We start from the raw sequence: 22,767 nt of genomic DNA on the forward strand, positions 1-22,767 counted from the left end.
GTATCAATAGCCCAACTGTAATTATAGACACACATACACATACACACACACACACACACACACACACACGTCGCCTCAGTAACAGTGTTGTCATGACAGCGGTGCTTGAAGCTGGATATGATGGCTTGCACCACACCAGCAACACCCGAATGGAATCACAGCAACAGTGTGTCCATTCCAAATGGCACCCTATTCCTTATATAGTGCACTATACCCTATGGGCCCTGGTCAAAAGTAGTGCACTACATATGGAAAATAGGGTGCCATTTGAGACACAGACAGTTTTACCTTTCCAAGACAGACCTACCCGCCCGCTAGTGTGAATTTACAACAGGTACATGAATAGAAGGGGTTATGTTAAATAGTAGTAAGAATATGGATTCGCCAATGAGAGTACATCCTGGGGAATTGATTCTGGCACAGCTTTGATAGGAATTTATAATGACTGATACAGGAACACTCCGGAACACTGGCTGCTTTCTAAATAATTTAGAGCATAGAATTAGAATGAGTTCTACTTCGACCATTTCTATAAGAGAGAGAACCAACACTGAGTGTACAAAACATTAAGAACACCTGCTCTTTCCGTGACATAGACTGACCAGGTGAATCCAGCTGAAAGCTATGACCCCTTATTGATGTCACTTCAAATCAGTGTATATGAAGGGGAGGAGACCGGTTCAAAAAGGATTTTTAAGCCTTGAGACAATTGAGACACAGATTATGTATGTTTTAAAAAATATATATAGTTCACCCTTTATTTAACCAGGTAGGTCAGTAGAGAACAAGTTCTCATTTACAACTAGAGGAAGAGGGCTCAGGGAAGAACCATATTAGTGCTATCAACATCATAATACTTGATCAAGCCTTACAATAACAGAGGAAAAAAATCTATGCCGGGTGTGTGGAAAGGGACATCCCTCTCCCTCTATTACAAGCACATCTATTGCTCTCTTACTCTACCTGTTCATTCTCCCTCTATCTTGTCCCTTCCTCATTACGTACCGAGATACGCAACTTTTCAGGGAAGTTAGGAACCGATATACACAGGCAGTTAAGAAAGCTAAGGCTAGCTTTTTCAAACAGAAATTTGCATCCTGTAGCACAAACTCAAAAAAGTTCTGGGACACTGTAAAGTCCATGGAGAATAAGAGCACCTCCTCCCAGCTGCCCACTGCACTGAGGCTAGGAAACACTGTCACCACAGATAAATCCACTATAACTGAGATTTTCAATAAGCATTGTTCTACGGCTGGCCATGCTTTCCATCTGGCTACCCCTACCCCGGTCAACAGCCCTGCAGCCCCCACAGCAACTCGCCCAAGCCTCCCCCATTTCTCCTTCACCCAAATCCAGATAGCTGATGTTCTGAAAGAGCTGCAAAATCTGGACCCCTACAAATCAGCCGGGCTAGACAATCTGGACCCTCTCTTTCTAAAATTATCTGCCGAAATTGTTGCAATCTCTATAACTAGCCTGTTCAACCTCTCTTTCGTATCGTCTGAGATTCCTAAAGATTGGAAAGCTGCCGTGGTCATCCCCCTCTTCAAAGGGGGAGACACTCTAGACCCAAACTGCTACAGATCTATATCTATCCTACCCTGCAGTTCTAAGGTCTTCGAAAGCCAAGTTAACAAACAGATTACCGACCATTTCAAATCCCACTATACCTTCTCCGCTATGCAATCTGGTTTCAGAGCTGGTCATGGGTGCACCTCAGCCACGCTCAAGGTCTTAAACGATATCATAACCGCCATTGATGAGACAATACTGTGCAGCCGTATTCATTGACCTGGCCAAGGCTTTCGACTCTGTTAATCACCACATTCTTATCGGCAGACTCAAAAGCCTTGGTTTCTCAAATGACTGCCTCGCCTGGTTCACCAACTACTTCTCTGATAGAGTTCAGTGTGTCAAATCGGAGGGCCTGTTGTCTGGACCTCTGGCAGTCTCTATGGGGGTGCCACAGTGTTCAATTCTCGGGCCGACTCACTTCTCTGTATACATCAATGATGTCGCTCTTGCTGCTGGTGATTCTCTGATCCACCTCTACGCAGACGACACCATTCTGTATACTTAACTAACCTCCAGACGAGCTTCAATGCCATACAACTCTCCTTCCGTGGCCTCCAACTGCTCTTAAATGCAAGTAAAATTAAATGCATGCTCTTTAACCGATCACTGCCCACACCTGCCCTGTTCTGACTTAGAATATGTGGACAACTACAACTACAAATAAACTACGAGTTTACAGCCAACTGGTAAGACTGTAAACTCTCCTTCCAGACTCACATTAAGCATTTCCAATCCAAAATTAAATCTAGAATTGGCTTCCTATTTCGCAACAAAGCATCCTTCTGTAAGGGGTGCATAACTGTTGGCAGGGAAGTCAAACGCAGGAGAGCTTGGTGAACTTGGTGAATAGCCGGAGCAGGTTAATATATAAAACTAACGGCATACAAAACAACAAACACATGGGTACAAAACCCGTAGCGCACCAGTAACACATAGCACGAGTACTTACAAATAAATAATTCCCGACAAGGACATGGGGAAAACAGAGGGAAAATATACAACATGGAATTAGGGAATTGAAACCAGGTGTGTGTGAAAACAAGACAAAACAAATGAAAAATGGATCGGCGATGGCTAGAAGACCAGTGTCGTCGACCACCGAACACCGCCCGAACAAGGAGAGGAACCGACTTCGTCAGAAGTCGTGACACCTTCACTCATGCTGCCAAACATACCCTCGGAAAACTGACCATCCTACCATCCTCAATTTCGGCGATGTCATTTACAAAATAGCCTCCAACACTGTACTCAACAAATTGGATGCAGTCTATCACAGTGCCATCCGTTTTGTCACCAAAGCCCCATATACTACCCACCACTGCGACCTGTACACTCTTGTTGGCTGGCCCTTGCTTCATACTCGTCGCCAAACCCACTGGCTCCAGGTCATCTACAAGTCTTTGCTCGGTAAAGCGCCGCCTTATCTTAGCTCACTGTTCACCATAGCAGCACCCACCCGTAGCACGCGCTCCAGCAGTTATATTTCACTGGTCACCCCCAAAGCAAATTCCTACTTTGGCCGCCTTTCTTTCCAGTTCTCTGCTGCCAATGACTGGAACGAACTGCAAAAATCACTGAAGCCTGAGACTCATATTTCCCTCACTAACTTTAAGCACCAGCTGTCAGAGCAGCTCACAGATCACTGCACCTGTACATTGCCCACCTGTAAATAGCCCATCCAACTACCTCATCCCCATACTGTATTTATTTATTTAACTTGCTCCTTTGCACCCCAGTATCTCTACTTGCACATTCATCTTCTGCACATCTATTACTCCAGTGTTTAATTGCTATATTGTAATTACTTCGCCACCATGGCCTATTTATTGCCTTACCTCCCTTATCTTACCTCCTTTGCACACACTGTAATTGGGCTTTTTTACGGCAGTTTTGGAGCAGTGGCTTCTTCCTTGCTGAGCGGCCTTTCAGGTTATGTCGATATAGGACTCGTTTTACTATGGATATAGATACTTTTGTACCTGTTTCCTCCAGCATCTTCACAAGGTCCTTTCCTGTTGTTCTGGGATTTATTTGCACTTTTCGCACCAACATACGTTCATCTCTAGGAGACAGAAAGTGTCTCCTTCCTGAGTGGTATGACGGTTGTTTGGTCCCATGGTGTTTATACTTGCATACTATTGTTTGTACAGATGAATGTGGTACCTTGAGGCATTTGGAAATTTCTCCCAAGGATGAACCAGACTTGTGGATGTCTGATTTCTTGGCTGATTTCTTTTGCTTTTCCCATGATGTCAAGCAAAGAGGCACTGAGTTTGACCCCCCCCCTTAGAAGAGTTAGATGCACTATTGTAAAGTGGTTGTTCCACTGGATATCATAAGGTGAATGCACCAATTTGTAAGTCGCTCTGGATAAGAGCGTCTGCTAAATGACTTAAATGTAAATGTAATGTAAATGTAATTTTTTCTACTGAATTATTATATGTTTGTTTATTCCATGTGTAACTCGGTGTTGCTGTATGTGTCGAAATGCTTTGCTTTATCTTGGCCAGGTCACAGATGTAAATGAGAACTTGTTCTCAACTAGCCTACCTGGTTAAATAAAGGTTAAATAAAAATGGTAAAAAAAATGTAATGCCTCTCTTTGTGACTTCTCTCGCACTACCTCTTTCTTTACACATTGTTATCTGTCTCTCAAACAGAGGATGGATGGAATTGGAGGAGACACATACAGAGAGAAAAATACAAAGAGAGCAGCAATACATATACACTGCGTTTCAAAAGTTTGGGGTCACTTAGAAATGTCCTTGTTTTCCATGAAAACATACATGAAATGAGTTTCAAAATGAATAGGAAATATAGTCAAGATGTTGACATGGTTATCAACAATGATTTCTAATTGAAATAATAATTGTGTCCTTCAAACTTTGCTTTCGTCAAAGAATCCTCCATTTTCAGCAATTACAGCCTTGCAGACCTTTGGCATTCTAGTTGTCCATTTTTTTAGGTAATCTGAAGAGATTTCACCCCATGCTTCCTGAAGCACCTTCCACAAGTTGGATTGGCGTTATGGGCTCTTCTTACGTACCATGCGGTCAAGCTGCTCCCACAACAGCTCAAAAGGGTTGAGATCGGGTGACTGTGCTGGCCACTCCATTATAGACAGAATACCAGCTGACTGCTTCTTCCCTAAATAGTTATTGCAAACTGGAGCTGTGCTTTGGGTCATTGTCCTGTTGTAGGAGGAAATTGTCTCTAATTAAGTGCTGTCCACAGGGTATGGCATGGAGTTGCAAAATGGAGTGATAGGCTTCCTTCTTTAAGATCAATTTTTACCCTGTACAAATCTCCCACTTTACCACCACCAAAGCACCCAAGACCATCACATTGCCTCCACCATGGTTGACAGATGGTGTCAAGCACTCCTCCAGCATCTTTTCATTTTTTCTGCATCTCACGAAAGTTCTTCTTTGTGATCCGAACAACTCAAACTTAGATGTGTCTGTCCATAACACTTTTTTCCAATCTTCCTCTGTCCAGTGTCTGTGTTCCTTTGCCCATCTGAATCTTTTCTTTTTATTGGCCAGGCAGAGATTTGGCTTTTTCTTTGCAACTCAGCCTAGAAGGCCAGTATCCCGGAGTTGCCTCTTCACTGTTGACGTTGAGAATGGTGTTTTGTGGGTACTATGTAATGAAGCTGCCAGTTGAGGACATGTGAGGCATCTGTTTCTCAAACTAGACACGCTAATGTACTTATCCTCTTGCTCAGTTGTGCACCGGGGCCTCCCACTCCTCTTTCTATTCTGGTTAGAGACAGTTTGCGTTGTTCTGTGAAGGGAGTAGTACACAGCGTTGTACGAGATCTTCAGTTTCTTGGCAATTTCTCGCATGGAATAGCCTTCATTTCTCAGAACAAGAATAGACTGACGAGTTTCAGAAGAAAGCTCTTTGTTTCTGGCCATTTTGAGCGTGTAATCGAACCCACAAATGCTGATGCTCCAGGTACTCAACAAGTTTAAAGAAGGCCAGTTGTATTGCTTCTTTAATGAGCACAACAGTTTTCAGCTGTGCTAACATAATTGCAAAAGGGTTTTCTAATGGTCAATTAGCCTTTTAAATTATAAACATGGATTAGCTAATACAACGTGCCATTGGAACACAGGAGTGATGGTTGCTGATAATGGGCCTTTGCACACCTATGTAGATATTCCATAAAAAAATCTGCCGTTTCCAGCTCCAATAGTCAAGTACAACATTAGCAATGTCTACACTGTATTTCTGATCAAATTGATGTTATTTTAACCTCTCTGCGAGTAAGGCTATTTTCCTGAATTTCCTCCAGTCTGACGTGCCCAAAGTAAACTGCTACTCAGGCCCAGAAGCTAGGATATGCATATAATTGGTAGAATTGGATAGAAAACACTCTGAAGTCTTTAAAACTGTTAAAATAATGTCTGTGAGTATAACAGAACTGGTATAGCAGGTGAAAACCCGAGGAAAATTGACCCGTAGAGATTTCTTTTGGAGCTCAGAATGACTTCCAATGCAATGCTATTGAAAGATCTTATTTCCGCCTCCCAGATTGCAGTACCTATGGTTTCCAGTAGATGCCAAAAGTCTTTATACAAGGTTTTAGGCTTGTTTTTTTTTTAATTAAGAAGTATTTGTAGTCGTTCCAAGTTGAGCGCCAGGGCAAAAGTTGTCTTTTTGTGCGTGTAACCATGGGCGCTCTTCTTTCTTTTCCTTTGCTATTGAGCATAGTAATCTCCGTCTGAAATATTATCGTTTATTTAGATATTAGACAACCTGAGGATTAATGAAAAAACATAATTTGACTCGTTTGGACGAACTTTGCTGGTAACTTTTTGGAATCCTTTGTATGCATGTTGAAGGACTGGATTATTGAATTCAATGGCGCCAACTACACAGCGTTCTTGGGATATAAAGATGGACTTTATCGAACAAAACGACCATTCATTGTGTAGCTGGGACCCTTGGGATTGCAAACAGAGGAAGATCTTCAAAAGTAAGTGATTTATTTTGTTGCTATTTGTTATTTCGTGACGCCTGTGCTGGTTTGGAAAATATGCTAATGTGAGGCGATGTCCTCAGACAATCTAATGCTATGCTTTCGCCGTAAAGCCTTTTTGAAATCTGACAACGCAGTTTGCAGTTCGTTGTCAGACACTTGTATTTTCATGAATGTTTAATATTATGATTTTGTATTTGAATTTGGCACGCTCCGATTTCACCGGATGTTGTCGAATTTGATCCCGCTAGCGGGATCTCCACTCTAAGAAGTTTTAATGGACAAAAATGTAGCTTTTCTTTTAAAAAACAAAGACATTTCTACGTGACCCCAAACTTTTGAACGGTAGTGTATACAGTTGAAGTCAGAAGTTTACATACACTTAGGTTGGAGTCATTAAAACTAATTTTTCAACCACTCCACAAATTTCTTGTTAACAAACTATAGTTTTGGCAAGTCGGTTAGGACATAAACTTTGTGCATGAGACAAGTAATTTTTACAACAATTGTTTACAGACAAATTATTTAATTTATAATTCACTGTATCACAATTCCAGTGGGTCAGAAGTGTACATTCACTAAGTTGACTGTGCCTTTAAACAGCTTGGAAGATTCCAGAAAATGACGTCATGGCTTTAGAAGCTTCTGATAGGCTAGTTGACATCATTTGAGTCAATTGGAGGTGTACCTGTGGATGTATTTCAAGGCCTAACTTCAAACTCAGTGCCTCTTAGCTTGACATCATGGGAAAATCTAAAGAAATCAGCCAAGTCTGGTTCATCCTTGGGTCCAACCTAAGTGCATGTAAACTTCTGACTTCAAATGTATATGTAGAGAGAGAGGGGGGGACATCGTGACCCTGTCCATATAATTACGCCTCTTTGTTCCTTTATGCTTTCCATCTTTTGTTTTTCTTTCATTCAGGATATGATTAGTATGAGACTCTTCATCCCCCCATTCCACCCCTCCTCCTCTCTCTCTGTCTTTGAGTAACATTCTTAGCAGGTTAATTGGCTTGACAAAGGTATGTGATTCCAGGCTACTTCAAACGCTCTGAAACAACAGATCCCTCGCGGCACGGCATGTTCTCTCCCTGACGCCCCCTCTCTCTCCCCTCATCTCCCCATCGAGTGCCCCTCGCCTCCCCGGCCCACAGCGAGACGCCCCCTCCGGCTTCCGCAGGAAATTACCTTGTCTGGTCACTGGCTGCTAAAAATCCACACTCGTGTGATTTTTAGCAGCCAGTGTGAGGCACGGCGAGTGAGAAAGTAGGTATAGGGATGGGTGTGTGTGTGTGTGTGTGTGTGTGTGTGTGTGTGTGTGTGTGTGTGTGTGTGTGTGTGTGTGTGTGTGTGTGTGTGTGTGTGTGTGTGTGTGTGTGTGTGTGTGTGTGTGTGTGTGTGTGTGTGTGTGGTCATTGGATGGCCTCTCAAAAGTTCTCCAGTTTCTACTTTCTCAGTAAACTGGATTCAAGGTTGTGGAGAGAAAAAATCTGTCCATCCCAAAAATATAGACAACTACTCGCAAGTACACACCCCAGACAGGTACACACTCTCTTTTCCCAGAGATGAGATGTCAGGTTGGTGAGTCAATCACCCACAGACCGACGGCAGAACAGAATGAGAGCAGTGTTCGTGTGTTAATAATGAGTAGTACGTGTGAAATGCTTGATAGTGTATGTGATGTAAACAGAGAGGTCTACTTTCTTGGGGACCTGAACATTGACTGGTTTTCATCAAGCTGTCCGCTCAAGAGGAAGCTTCTTACTGTAACCAGTGCCTGTAATCTGGTTCAGGTTATTAATCAACCTACCAGGATGTTTACAAACACTACAGGAACAAGATCATCCACATGTATTGATCATATTTTTACTAATACTGTAGAACTTTGTTCTAAAGCGCTATCTGTACCCATTGGATGCAGTGATCACAATATAGTGGCTATATCCAGGAAAGACAAAGTTCCAGGAGCTGGACCTAAAATAGTGTTCAAGAGATCATACAAAAGATTTTTGCTGCGACTCTTATGTGGGTGATGTTAAAAATATTTGTTGGTCTGATATGATTAATGAGGAGCATCCAGACGCTGGACTTGATGAATTTATTAAATTGCTTCTTCCAATTATTGATAAACATGCACCTGTTAAGAAACTGACTGTTAGAACTGTTAAGGCTCCATGGATTGATGAGGAAATGAAAAAGTGTATGGTTGAAAGAGATGGGGCAAAAGGAAGTGGCTAATAAGTCTGGCTGCACATCTGACTGGCTGACTTCCTGCAAATTGAGAAATGATGTGACTAAACTCAACAAAAGAAGAAGAACGTTATTACGCAGCCAAGATCAATGATATAAAGAATGATGGAAAAAAACTTTGGGGTACTTTAAATGAAATTGGGGGCAGAAAGACAAATTAAACTTCAAATTTCATCAAATCAGATGGCTTATTCATCACAAAACCATTTGATGTTGCCAATTATTTTAATGATTATTTCATTGGCAAAGTGGGCAAACTTAGACAGGAAATGCCCACGACAAACATTGAGCAATTATATTCATGTATAAAAAAAACTAAGAATGATAGAAAAGCAGTGCAAGTTTTGAATTTTGTAAAGTTAGTGTGGGAGAGGTGGAAAAATGATTGCTAACGATCAGGGTGTTTACAAACACTACAGGAACAAGATCATCCACAAACCTCCTGGCATTGACAACATAGATGGAAAGCTACTGAGGATGGTAGCTGACTCTATAGTCACTCCTATCTGTCATATCTTTAATCTTAGCCTAGAGGAAAGTCTTTGTCCTCAGGCCTGGAGGGAAGACAAAGTAATTCCGCTCCCCAAGAGTGGTAAAGCGGCTTTTACTGGTTCTAACAGCAGACCTAAAAGCTTTCTGCCAGCTCTTAGGAATCTGTTGGAAAAAATGGTGTTTGACCAAATACAATGCTATTTCTCTGTAAACAATTTAACAACAGACTTTCAGCATGCTTATAGAGAAGGGAACTCAACATGTACTGCACTGACACAAATGACTGATGATTGGTTGAGAGAAATTGATAATAAGAATATTGTGGGAGCTGTACTGTTAGATTTCAGTGCAGCCTTTGATATTATTGACCATAACCTGTTGTTGAAAAAACTTAAGTGCTATGGCTTTTCAACCTCTGCCATATTGTGGATTCAGAGCTATCTACCTAATAGAACTCAAAGGGTTTTGTTTAATGGAAGCTTCTCTAATGTCAAACATGTAAAGTGGGGTGTACCGCAGGGCAGCTCTCTATGCCCTCTACTCTTTTCTATTTTTACCAATGACCTGCCACTGGCATTAAACAAAGCATGTGTGTCCATGTATGCGGATGATTCAACCATATACACATCAGCAACCTGTCACGCCCTGACCGTAGAGATCCTTTTTATGTCTCTATTTTGGTTGGTCAGGGCGTGAGTTTGGATGGGCATTCTATGTCTGGTGTTCTATGTTGTCTATTTGTTTGTGTTTGGCCGTGTGGGGTTCTCAATCAGAGGCAGCTGTCTATCGTTGTCTCTGATTGAGAACCATATTTAGGTAGCCTGTTTTCCTACTTTGAGTTGTGGGTGATTATTTTCTGTTTAGTGTTTGTCGTCACCTTTCAGAACTGTTCGTTTGTCGTGTTGTTGTTTTGTTAGTGTTCATATTTATTAAAGAAACGTATTTATGAATACTTACCACGCTGCACCTTGGTCCTCTTCTCCTTCTCCCGATGACAATCGTTACACAACCACAGCTTGTCACGTTCCTGACCTGTTTTCCTTCGTCTTGTATTTATTTTAGTTGGTCAGGGCATGAGTTGGGTGGGTTTGTCTATGGTTGATTTTCTATGTTGGGATTTTTGTGTTCGGCCTGGTATGATTCTCAATCAGAAGCAGCTGTCAATCGTTGTCCCTGATTGAGAATCATACTTAGGCAGCCTGGGTTTCACGTGTGTTTTGGGGGTGTTTGTTTCCGCGTTTGTGTTTTTCACCACACGGTACTGTATCTGTTTTCTGCACTTCGTTTATATGTTTTGTATTTTCAGTGTTCAGTTTTTCCGTTATAATAAATCATTCATCATGAACACTAACCACTCCGCGTATTGATCCGATCCTTCTCGCCTCTCCTCGTCCGAGGAGGAGGAATATGACGATAGCCGTTACAGAAACACCCACCACCAAAGGACCAAGCGGAGTGGAAAAGGGCAGCGACAGCAGCAGCAGAAATCACAGGACTCCTGGACATGGGAGGAGATTTTGGACGGTGAAGGACCCTGGGCACAGGCTGGGGAGTATCGCCGCCCCAAAGCTGAGCTGGAGGAAGCGAAAGCTGAGTGGCGGCGATATGAGGAGGCAGCACGGCAGCGCGACAGGTACGAGAGGCAACCCTAGATTTTTTTTTTGGGGGGGGGGGGGGGGGGGGCTAGAGAGGAGTGTGGCTAAGCCAGGTAGCAGACCTGAGCGCACTCCTCGTGCTCATCATAAGCAACGCGTTACTGGTCAGGCACCGTGTTATGCGGTTAAGCGCACGGTGTCGCCAGTGCGTGCCCATAGCCCGGTGTGCTATAGGGCAGCCCCCCGAAAGTGTCATGTGAGTGTGGGCATCCAGCCGGGGCGTATTGTGCCTGCTCAGCGGGTCTGGTCCCCGGTACGCAGTTTCGGTCCAGGGTATCCTGCGCCGGCTCTGAGTGCTGTGTCTCCGGGGCGCTGGGAGGGTGCAGTGCATCCTATGCCTACGCTCCGCTCGTACCGGGCAAATGTGGGAGTGGAGCCTAAGGGAGAGGTGCGCGTAGTAGGCACTAGATCTCCAGTGCTCATCCACAGCCCGGTTCAACCTGTGCCTGCACTCTGGAGGGTACGGGCTGGAGTAGTATTCCAGCCTGGGGGAGTGGTGCCAAGGCTGCGCACCAGAGCTCCAGTGCTCCCCCACAGCCCGGTCCTTCAGGTGCCTCTTCTTAACATCAAGCCTCCTGTAGGTCTCTCCAGCCTGGTGGGTCCTGTGGCAGCCCCACGCACCAGGCTGTCTCTCCGTCTCCTCCCTACAGGTGTGCCCGTCTGCCCAGAGCCGCCTGCACTGCCAGTCTGCCCAGAACTGCCTGCCTGCCCAGCGCTGTCTGAACTGTCTGCCTGCCCAGCACTGTCTGAACTGCCTGCCTGCCCAGCGCTGTCTGAGCTGCCTGCCTGCCCAGCGCTGTCCGTCTGTCCCGAGCCGTCAGAGCTCCCCGTCTGTCCCGAGCCGTCAGAGCTGCCGGTCTGTCCCGATCCGTCAGAGCTGCCCGTCTGTCCCGAGCCGTCAGAGCTGCCGGTCTGTCCCGATCCGTCAGAGCTGCCCGTCTGTCCCGAGCCGTCAGAGCTGCCCGTCTGTCCCGAGCCGTCAGAGCTGCCCGTCTGTCCCGAGCCGTCAGAGCTGCCCGTCTGTCCCGAGCCGTCAGAGCTGTCCGCCAGACAGGAGCAGCCAGAGCCTTCCGCCAGACAGTACCAGCCAGAGCCGTCCGCCAGACAGGAGCAGCCAGAGCCTTCCGCCAGACAGGAGCAGCCAGAGCCTTCCGCCAGACAGGAGCAGCCAGAGCCTTCCGCCAGACAGGAGCAGCCAGAGCCTTCCGCCAGACAGGAGCAGCCAGAGCCTTCCGCCAAACAGGAGCTGTCAGAGCCAGCCAGCCAGGATCCGCCAGAGCCGTCCAGCCAGGATCCGCCAGAGCCGTCCAGCCAGGATCCGCCAGAGCCGTCCAGCCAGGATCCGCCAGAGCCGTCCAGCCAGGATCCGCCAGAGCCGTCCAGCCAGGATCAGCCAGAGCCGTCCAGCCAGGACCAGCCAGAGCCGTCCAGCCAGGATCAGCCAGGGCCGTCCAGCCAGGACCAGCCAGAGCCGTCCAGCCAGGATCAGCCAGAGCCGTCCAGCCAGGATCAGCCAGAGCCGTCCAGCCAGGATCCGCCAGAGCCAGCCAGCCAGGATCCGCCAGAGCCAGCCAGCCAGGATCCGCCCCTCAGTCCGGAGCTGCCCTTCAGTCCGGTGCTGCCCCTCAGTCCGGTGCTGCCCCTCAGTCCGGTGCTGCCCCTCAGTCCGGTGCTGCCCCTCAGTCCGGTGCTGCCCCTCAGTCCGGTGCTGCCCCTTAGTCCGGTGCTGCGTACATGGAGGGTGGTTGTTAGGAGGAGGCCACGGGGGCGAGTAAGGAGGCGGACAAAGACATTGTTAAGGTGGGGTCCACGTCCCTTGCCAGAGCCGCCACCGTGGACAGACGCCCACCCAGATCCTCCCCTAGAATTTATGGTGGTGCGCCCGGAGTTCGCACCTTAAGGGGGGGGTTTTGTCACGTTCCTGACCTGTTTTCCTTTGTCTTGTATTTATTTTAGTTGGTCAGGGCGTGAGTTGGGTGGGTTTGTCTATGGTTGATTTTCTATGTTGGGATTTTTGTGTTCGGCCTGGTATGATTCTCAATCAGAGGCAGCTGTCAATCGTTGTCCCTGATTGAGAATCATACTTAGGCAGCCTGGGTTTCACGTGTGTTTTGTGGGTGTTTGTTTCCGTGTTTGTGTTTTTCACCACACGGTACTGTATCTGTTTTCTGCACTTTGTTTATTTGTTTTGTATTTTCAGTGTTCAGTTTTTCCGTTATAATAAATCATTCATCATGAACACTAACCACTCCGCGTATTGGTCCGATCCTTCTCGCCTCTCCTCGTCCGAGGAGGAGGAATATGACGATAGCCGTTACACAGCTAATGAAATCACTGAAACCCTTAACAAAGAGTTGCAGTCTGTTGTGGATTGTGTGGTCAGTAATAAACTGGTCCTGAACATCTCTAAAACTAAGAGCATTGTATTTGGTACAAATCATTCTTTAAGTGCTAGACCTCAGCTGAATCTGGTAATGAATGGTGAGGCTGTTGAACAAGTTGAGGAGACTAAATTACTTGGCGTCACTTTAGATTGTAAACTGCCATGGTCAAAACATATAGATTCAATGGTTGCAAAGATAGGGAGAGGTCTGGCCGTAATAAAGAGATGCTCTGCTTTTTTGACACCACACTCCAAAAAGGAAGTCCTGCAGGCTCTAGTTTGGTCTAATCTTGATTTTTGTCCAGTTGTGTGGTCCAGTGCTGCAAGGAAAGACCTAGTTAAGGTGCAGCTGGCCCAGAACAGAGTGGCACGTTTTGCTCGTAATTGTAATCAGAGGGCTAATATTAATTCTATGCATGCCAGTCTCTCATGGCTAAGAGTTGAGGAGAGACTGACTGCATCACTTCTTTTTTATAAGAAACAAAGTGTTGAAAATCTCAAATTGTTTGCATAGTGAACTTACACACAGCTCTGACACTGTCACGTTCTGACCTTAGTTCCTTTGTTTTGTCTTTTGTTTTGTATGGTCAGGGCGTGAGTTGGGGTGGGCAGTCTATGTTTGTATTTCTATGTTGTCTATTTCTATGTGTTTGGCCTGATATGGTTCTCAATCAGAGACAGGTGTTTTGCGTTGTCTCTGATTGGGAACCATATTTAGGTATCCTGTTTGGTATTGTGGGTTCTGAGTTATTGTCTATGTTATGTTGCATGTTAGCACAGTGTTTATATAGCAGTCACGTTCGTCTTATTCGTTTTGTTGTTTTTGTTTAAGTGTTCTTCATTAAATATAGAAGAATGTATTCAAACCACGCTGCGCTTTGGTCCGCTTCTTGCGACGATCGTGACAGACACACACACTTATCCCACCAGACATGCCACCAGGGGTCTTTTCACAGTCCCCAAATCCAGAACAAATTCAAGAAAGCATACAGTATTATATAGAGCCCTTATTACATGGAACTTCCTTCAAACTCACATTGCTCAAATAAACAGCAAGCCTGGTTTAAGAAAAAACAGTTAAAGCAACACCTCACAGTACAACGCCTCTCCCCTTTTTGACCTAGATAGTTTGTGTGTATGTATTGATATGTGGGCCACGTGCTCCTTTTTAAAAAAGGTATGTAGTTCTGTCCTTGAGCTGTTCTTGTCTGTTGATGTTCTGTATTATGTCATTCTGTATTACGTTTCCTGTTTTGTGTGGACCCCAGGAAGAGTAGTTACTGCTTTTGCAACAGCTAATGGGGATCCTAATAAAATACCAAATACCAAAGTTGGAGACTGTGGCTTCCAAGACGCCATAGAGAGATTAAAAAGAAGGAAAGGGACTTGGAAGATGACATAGAAAGGACAGGGAACTACAATTGGGACCTAGGGGTTTATCCCATTCACTACGTTGCACTCGCTGTGTCCCTGAACAGGATACCCCCAGGGAAACCGTTAATAGTGTGACTATTGTTCCCTGCTACATCTAATTCCCACCGCAAAAGAAGCTACAGTATTGGGACAGTGACTTTTGTTTTGCTGTTTTTGGTTCTGTACTCTAGCACTTTGGATTTTGGATTTGAAATGATACAATAGCTTTGAGGTTAGGTTAAAGGGCAGATTGACAGCTTTAATTTGAAGGTTTTTTCATCCATATCGGGTGAACTTACAACACTGTTTGGATATAGTCCACCCATTTAGGGGACCAAAAGTAATGGGACAAATTCACTTATATGTGTATTAAAGTAGTCAAATGTTTCGTATTTGGTCCCATATTCCTAGCACGCAATGATTACATCAAGTTTGTGACTCTACAAAATTAGTTTTGGAAGTGTTTTAGAAAATAATGTATTGTGTCCTTTTGGAGTCACTTTTTTTGTAAATAAGAATAGAATATGTTTCTAAACACTTCATGTGGATGCTACCACGATTACGGATAGTCATGAATGAATCGTGATTAATGATGAGTGAGAATGTAACAGAAACACAAATGTCATACCCCCCCCCCCAAAAATGCTATCCTCCCCTGTTGTAATGGTGAGATGTTAGTATGTCTTATGGGTATGAAATTTGTGCGTCCGTAACTCTCTCACTCATCAGTTTTCACGATTCATTCAGGACTATCGTAGTCATTGTATCACTTCAAATGAATATGCTGGAGTACAGAGCCAACACAACAAAACATTTGTCACTGTGCCATTACTTTTGGAGCTCACTGTATGTGGTTTAACATCACCAGAGGGACAGAAGTGAGAGCAAGAGCAGTAACAAGCAAAGGAATGGGTTTCCATGGGGATAAAGAACAGAGAGAAAGAGAGACAGAGAGTAGGAGAGAGACAGAGAGAGAGACAGAGAGAGAGGGAGAGGGAGACAGAGAGAGAGAGAGACTGGGAGAGAGACAGAGAGAGAGAGTAGGAGAGAGAGAGAAGGAGAAAGTGTGTGGGAGTGTTGACAGATGAGTGACTTCGGAGGGGGTGGACACAGGGGATGGAGGATAGAGTAGTAAAGGTAGAGAAACAGAAAAATGGGGGGGGGGGGGGTGCTAGAGGGAGCTGGGTGAGGAGTCAATAGACTTCTGTAATTACACCTGCTCAACTACGTACAAAGCTGTGTGCCCACGCACTTATTCAAACACAGCATACTCAGATGAACGCACGCACACGGACACACACACAGTCCCTCCAGGAACTCCAAGGTGATTGTGTAAATCTGCTTTCCACTCCTAATATAGAAACTCCCGTTTCAATCCAATTTGCACACAAATGAAACCATTAGAAGGCTGCCTCCCTAGAGAGACTTGTGTCCCCCAGGTTATTAACTTATCTCTAACAAACACAAGGCTCAATCCCTGACGGAATCCACTTCCTTAGTGTGTCATGATACACTGTGTGAGCATGGGTGCTAATTGACAGCATGCATGTCAGTCGATTTGTGCCTGCGCTCCTGTGCCGTGTGGCTATAGAAGCATATACCATATCGGAGTATGAGAGGGCGAGAGAGGATTGTGTGTGTGTGTGTGTGTGTGTGTGTGTGTGTGTGTGTGTGTGTGTGTGTGTGTGTGTGTGTGTGTGTGTGTGTGTGTGTGTGTGTGTGTGTGTGTGTGTGTGTGTGTGTGTGTGTGTGTGTGTGTGTGTGTGTGTGCGTGTGTGTGTGTCCAATGTCAGCCCACAGGTGAGCGTGTATGGGAGAGTCAGCGACGGACAAAGGAGAGGAAAGCACAAAGGCGGAGTAGAGAAAAGCGAGTGAAAGAAGGAGCGACCCAAATGAAAGAACGTTCTAACTAAGCTCTCTGTCCTCCTCTCTCCTCTCATAACCCCTTGGTGACTGGGTCAGCCTGACTACCCACACAACGCCAATGCACAGGTAAACCCACGGTGTGTGTGTGTGTCCGAGCGTACTAGAACCAACCTAGAACACAGTAGAGTACTGGCTGAATGTCATGTGCGTAATTCCTCTACTTTGCGGGTTTGACAGCAGGGCCATTTTTAGTTTGATATATTTAGACGTTTTAACCACTATCTCTCGCGAACCCTTAGTTAACAAATAGTGGTCCTTCCTCGACAGTTCTGTGGAAATATGCCTCTTTATTCGTTCTAGCGTGGCCATCTAGTGACAACCCTGAGAACCCTAGTTTGGGAATTACAAGACATATTTCAACTCTGACCTTTGACTGCTGACGGTTCCCTGGTGCTACAGCCCTCACAAGACTGGCCCATATTCACGAGGTTAGTCTTGTAAACAGTATATGCGGCACGGAAGGTTTTTCACTCTACAACCCGAACATGCAACACAATACTGTACGAGTGTGTCTTTTTAAGTAACCTTCATGAACAAATAAGGCAAGTGGTTGGAAGCGAAGGACGAAAGAAAAGAAAGAGAGAGAGTGAAAAAAAATGTATTATTACAGATGATATGGTTACCGAAACACACACACACACCACACACACACATACACGCACGCACGCACACAGTCAGCTGAACGTGAGTCCCGCCAGTTGAGAGCTCTCTCCCGCTGGCAGTGAACCTGACCTGGAATCAGATTTAGGGGCTTTAACACTTGAGGTCAGGATTATGAATGATTGGCCTAAGATTGACCTAAGATCAAGAGATGGGGGACCACAGCCCTTTCCGTTCTTTTTAATGGCGTTTCTTTAGTGCCTGTCACAAAGTCATTTGTCACAGGACTCTTAACAAAAGACTAAGCCCAAACCCTTCCTCTAAAGCTAGCCCAAGGCAACAACAGTACGGTGGGAAAAGTTGTTGGAGTAGAAAGCAGAGCAGGACACTTAAACAGTTCAGTGTAAATCATACTGTAACATTGATGGTCAACGGGAGCCCGGAAGCTCAAGTCAGGCACAGCAGATCTAGAGTCATGATTCTTAACTGACTTGGTTAGTTAAATAAAGGTTTAAATACAAATAAAAATACATTTGAGAGGAACAAGACTTTAGAGAGATTATAATGCACCTTTGTCTAAGAGCTACCTGGCAACTCCTTCTGGTGTACCACCTATTCACTCCTTCCATTCATTCAGAAACAGTGTAAGTTTCCTCTGCCACATAGACAACAACAAAAAGACAAACCCCACAGCCCCCCCCCCTTCCGCCAATCAGATATCAGATTGGAAACAACAGCAGACCGTGCGACTTGAGAGACGACCTCACGGTTCTGAAATGCTTTGATATTTTATATCTGAACGGAAACGCCTTCGCTAAAACGTCCCAGACCAGGCCTCTAGCTGTCCCTGGATTTGGGAGTCAAACTGCAGCCAAATACTTCAGTCCATATGATTAGACAGTGAGGGGCTGGGAGACACATGTGCGCACACAAACACACACACACACACACACACACACACACACACACACACATTTCCCTGAATAGATGAGTGGAGAGAAAGAGCGAGGGCGGGAGATAAAGAGAGCTCACCTTTCCTCATAATGACTGTGCTCACCTGTTCATCCCCTCACCTGGGGCAGAGGGATCAGAATACTGCCTGAGCCCCCCCCCCCCCCCCCCCCCCGACCACCCCCCTACCTCCCAGAGATGGCCAGATAATGTGAGTCTTTCAGCCGCAGCTATCCCCATAGAAATTCTGGCCTGCCTCGGGGTGTCCCTATTCTCTCCCCTGCAGCCCAGCCCGCCCCACGGCCTGGTCCTGAAACTGATCCAGACAAGATTTTCTGCTGGGGAGAATTTTCTCACACTCATACCTGCCACTCACACGCCTCCCCGACATGGAGGAGAGTCACTGACACCGACAGTGTATAAAGACCCACTTCCACAGGCGAATGGACTGATACCGATTAACGGGAGGCGGATAAACGCGGAAGCGATGCGTGCGTGCGTGCGTGCGTGCGCGCACATGTGTGTGTTCCAGATGCCTGAAGCCAGGACACAGACCTGTGCGCTCCAACACCAGACCAGCTGGTGAGCATGACCAGCCTTATTCCCAGTCCGCCTCTAAATCTCCACCAGGGCTTTGCACAATATTAAAAACATTATTACTAGGCAATATGAATATAATTACAACCATACCGTCAGCTCTCGCTCCCCATTATTATAATACTTTCATTATGAATAACCATTCAACCTCACGGAGGAGGTCCGAAACGAAGCATTCCAGACCTTAATCAAATATAGGCCGCTCGCATTGAGACATCGAACGTTGAAATAAACAAGCGCTCCCGTCTCAGGAAGGAAGACAATGTGGATCAGTCGTCCTGAGTGTGCCAAGTCATTTAAAAGGGATACTCGCTGTGGCTCTGGCCCTGAAACGACTCGGGCAAACAGACATTGATTCTAGTAAAAAAAACAGGAAACTACTTCTAATGGGCGTGGATGAAGGGATGGAAGGAGGGAATGAAAGGATGGAAAGGGGGGGGGGGGGGGGGTGAACTGCTCGTTGAGAACATTAGTGTCCCTCTACCACCAGCTAAAAGATTTCACCCCCCTCCAGATGTCTTTCCAGTCCCCTTCCAACCCCCCCCCCCCCCTCTCACCCCCCTAGCGAACATCTCAGGGTTTAGTAACAGTCAAATAGAACAACATATTTGTGAGCAGCAGCAATACACAAACCTATGTGAGCCAGAACCAACAGACTTGGACATTCTTTAGTCAGGGGGCTTTTCTATCCCCCCTCAAGCCCTCCACTCAACCTCAAATTCCTCTTTCATTTTATTTGCTGTTTCTATTTTCCCCTCTTCCTGTATTGTTTGGGTCCTTCTTATGGGGGACGGAAGACGAGAGAGAGAGAGAATTGGATTATCGATGGGTCTAATGTGCGATTAATAGGCCTGCTCTTTAATGAATGCACGAGTCGTAGCCCCCAGCCCGGACTCCATATCTGATACAGACACAGGCAAGTCGATACACGAAGTCAGACAGAGAGGAGCGATATCAGGGACTTTAACGGGGCAAAAACGCAACAGGGAAGAGTTAAGGAGGAGAGAGAGAGAAAGGGATGGATAAAGAGAGACGGGGAGAATGAGGGAGAGAGGAGAGAGAGGAGGGAGAAAGAGCATCACCTCAGCATCGCACCCAATGCCCGTGTTTAGACAAGTAGAAAACTGCTACTAGTTTGTGCAAATAGTAGCAAAGCCTCTTGACTGAATGCTAAGAGCTAGTGTCAACACTGTCGCAGGTCTCTGTGAGTGTTTGCCTACTTGAACCGCAACGTGTTACCATGGTAACCACATTGTAGCTACACTTCTGTACTCACCGGCCAGGCGTATTTGAAGGGAATGACAATGTGTCCTGTAGTGACATCCCCTCCTCCTCCTCCCCCTCCTCCGTCATGACCTCGATGACGGAGGGACTGGGTGTTGCCTCCCAGGACGGTGGTACTGCCCACCCCGAAGGTGCAGGCTCCGGTGGGGACGACGCGGGCCTGGTACTCCTTGAGGCAGGCCTTGAAGAAGGTGTCACACTGGTCCCTGAGAGAGCAGTGCTGCCCCCCGGTGGCCTGGAGGTCACAGCACTCCCCACTCTGCAGCACACCTTGGAGGTTCTGGAAGTGACGGATATGCAGCTCAAACATCCCCACTGCATACACAGGCTGGAGAGAGAGGTAGACAGAAGAGTTAGGATGAGGTATAACTCACACACACACGCACACACACACACACACACACACACACACACACACAGAATCATACACACCAACCAAAGAGAGGGTGAATCTACAGGAACAAAAACATCTGGTTCCCGATGTCATATTTGTTGAAAAAACGTTAATGAATGTGATGAATACACCTGATCAATGGGTGGAGTATCGCATTTCATCCCAGTGCTTTCCAGCGATGGGAATCTTTGGATAGCATTCCCTCTTTCTTTCTCTCTCTCTCTCTCTCTCTCTCTCTCTCCTACTCTCTCTCTCTGTCTCTCTCCCAGTCTCTCTCTCTCTCTCTCTCTCTCTCTCTCTCTCTCTCTCTCTTTCTCTCTCTCTCTCTCTCTCTCTCTCTCTCTCTCTCTCTCTCTCTCTCTCTCTCTCTCTCTCTCTCTCTCTCTCTCTCTCTCCCTGTCCCTCTCTCTCTCTCTGTATCATCTGCTTCATTAAGGTTACCAGACTACCGTCATCCTATTCTAAGTGGTAGATAAAGAGAGGGTGATTGAGAAAGGAAAAACAACATTGATTCACACCCCTTCCTCCCCACAGCGGAAGAAAAATTGAATCCCTTCATCCCAATGGAGAGACACTCCCCCACTCCAGCAATCTCTCTCTCTCTCTCTCTCTCCATATCTGTCCATTTATCTCCCTCTATCTGTCTCCATCTTTCCCTCCTAGGTTATTTACCCTCCTCCCTCCCTCGTTCTCTTTATCTTCCTCTTTCACCTCTCCCCTCCCCTGTGTCATGCACTTCCTACACCTCTCCATCTAGCACCTTCCTTTCTTTCTTCTCCTGTATCAGTACCCCTCCCTTCTTTTCTCTCCCTTTCTCCCCAGTGGGACTCAGACACTGGGAACCTGGCCCCGGTTTCTCTGTCCTCCTCCTCCCTTCCTCCTCTATCTGGGAACAAGCTGTAACTCTTGCCCTCACTCTTTCTCTCTGTACCAGCACTTCTTCTCTGCAATTCTTCTTTTCATCTCTCTTTCTCTCTCTTTCTCCCTCTCTCTGTCTCTCTCGTTCTCTGTCTCTCCCTCTCCCTTTTCCCAGAGCCTATAAAGCATATTCTTCTCAGCTGGTTGCAGAAGGGGACAGACAAGCTGGTAGAGCTAACAAGCCCCCCAGAGGGACAGGTGTGTGTTTGTGTGTGTTGGTGTGTTATATAGCAAGGAAATAATGGTTAGGATTTCTAACCACTAATAAAGCACAAACCACACACATCAAACACATGTCACACACACACACGTCACACACACACGTCACACACAATGAAGTTATGCAATAACGAATAACGGTGTAATAGTCTTGACAACCTGACTAAAGCCAGTAAGAAGAATAGCTGGTAAGTCAGCCCATTGTGCTGTGGTATTCTGTCCCTCACCTGCCCCTGTACCTGGGCTAAGGGGCTAAACTCTCCTACATCAAACAGCCTGTGGAGATACAGGCCCACTCATCACTCTGCATCCTCCTTTCTTCCTCTCTTCTTTCCCCCCCTCTCTCAGCCATTCCGGGCATACCTGGGTTTCAGCGCTCCATCTGACCGCTCCAAGCGCTCAGCCTCGAGCATCACCATGGAGAGCTGTGTGGTAATTAAGTCCCCAATGAACCCAAAAACAAGGTGAGACCAGGACCACAACCTGACCCTGGATGAACCCGGTTGGATTGTACACTGACTAACACTATTGTTAAGACCTCTTAGATGTAATGGAAAAATGTAGATTTCCGCCTAAATAGACATATCCAAAAGTAACTGCTATTCATGTGTGATTACATGATTCTGACGTGCCAAAACGTATTTTTAAGAAGACATCTGGGAGATGAGGAAATGGTCAGAAGATAGATAATAGTTACATAGTTCAGAATACACAAGATCAAGCACACACAAAATAACAGTTTTTTGGTTTTGTAAGTAATCTTTCGTTGACAAGCGAATTATTGATGCCCAGGGCTGGATGCACATCAGACGACTTCCTCAAAATGTGAGCAATATCAGAGAAAAAAAAATGGGATTGATCGACCTAACAACTAGAAATGGACAGATGTTTTAGTAAGGGGTGTCAGGTGTGGACACGGGACGTTTCCAAGTGTCCCTAAACCTCTCCAAAGTGGCATATGTCTGTAAATGAGATAATTCCAGTGTTATTACATATTTGCAATCCCTAAATGCTATTTGTTCAGTATAAAAACACAATTTCTACCATATCAACCTCACTCAAACATTGTGGTGTTATGAGGTATCCGGGGTACATTCAAGCGTCCTTTCAACCTCTCCAAA

The 22,767-nt window shown here is 45.8% G+C and overlaps 1 protein-coding gene across 1 annotated transcript in view; it reads right to left on the reverse strand.

The window, feature by feature from the left end:
* Nucleotides 1-22,767, reverse strand: part of LOC129832414 (protein jagged-1b-like) — a 57,884-nt gene that overhangs the window by 30,852 nt on the left and 4,265 nt on the right. The window contains exon 2 of the mRNA XM_055896462.1: nucleotides 20,108-20,443. Coding sequence (XP_055752437.1) covers nucleotides 20,108-20,443 — 336 coding nt within the window. The remainder of the gene's footprint in view (nucleotides 1-20,107; nucleotides 20,444-22,767) is intronic.

Source organism: Salvelinus fontinalis, chromosome 33 (genome assembly GCF_029448725.1).
Source record: "Salvelinus fontinalis isolate EN_2023a chromosome 33, ASM2944872v1, whole genome shotgun sequence".
Taxonomy (NCBI): Eukaryota; Metazoa; Chordata; class Actinopteri; order Salmoniformes; family Salmonidae; genus Salvelinus; species Salvelinus fontinalis.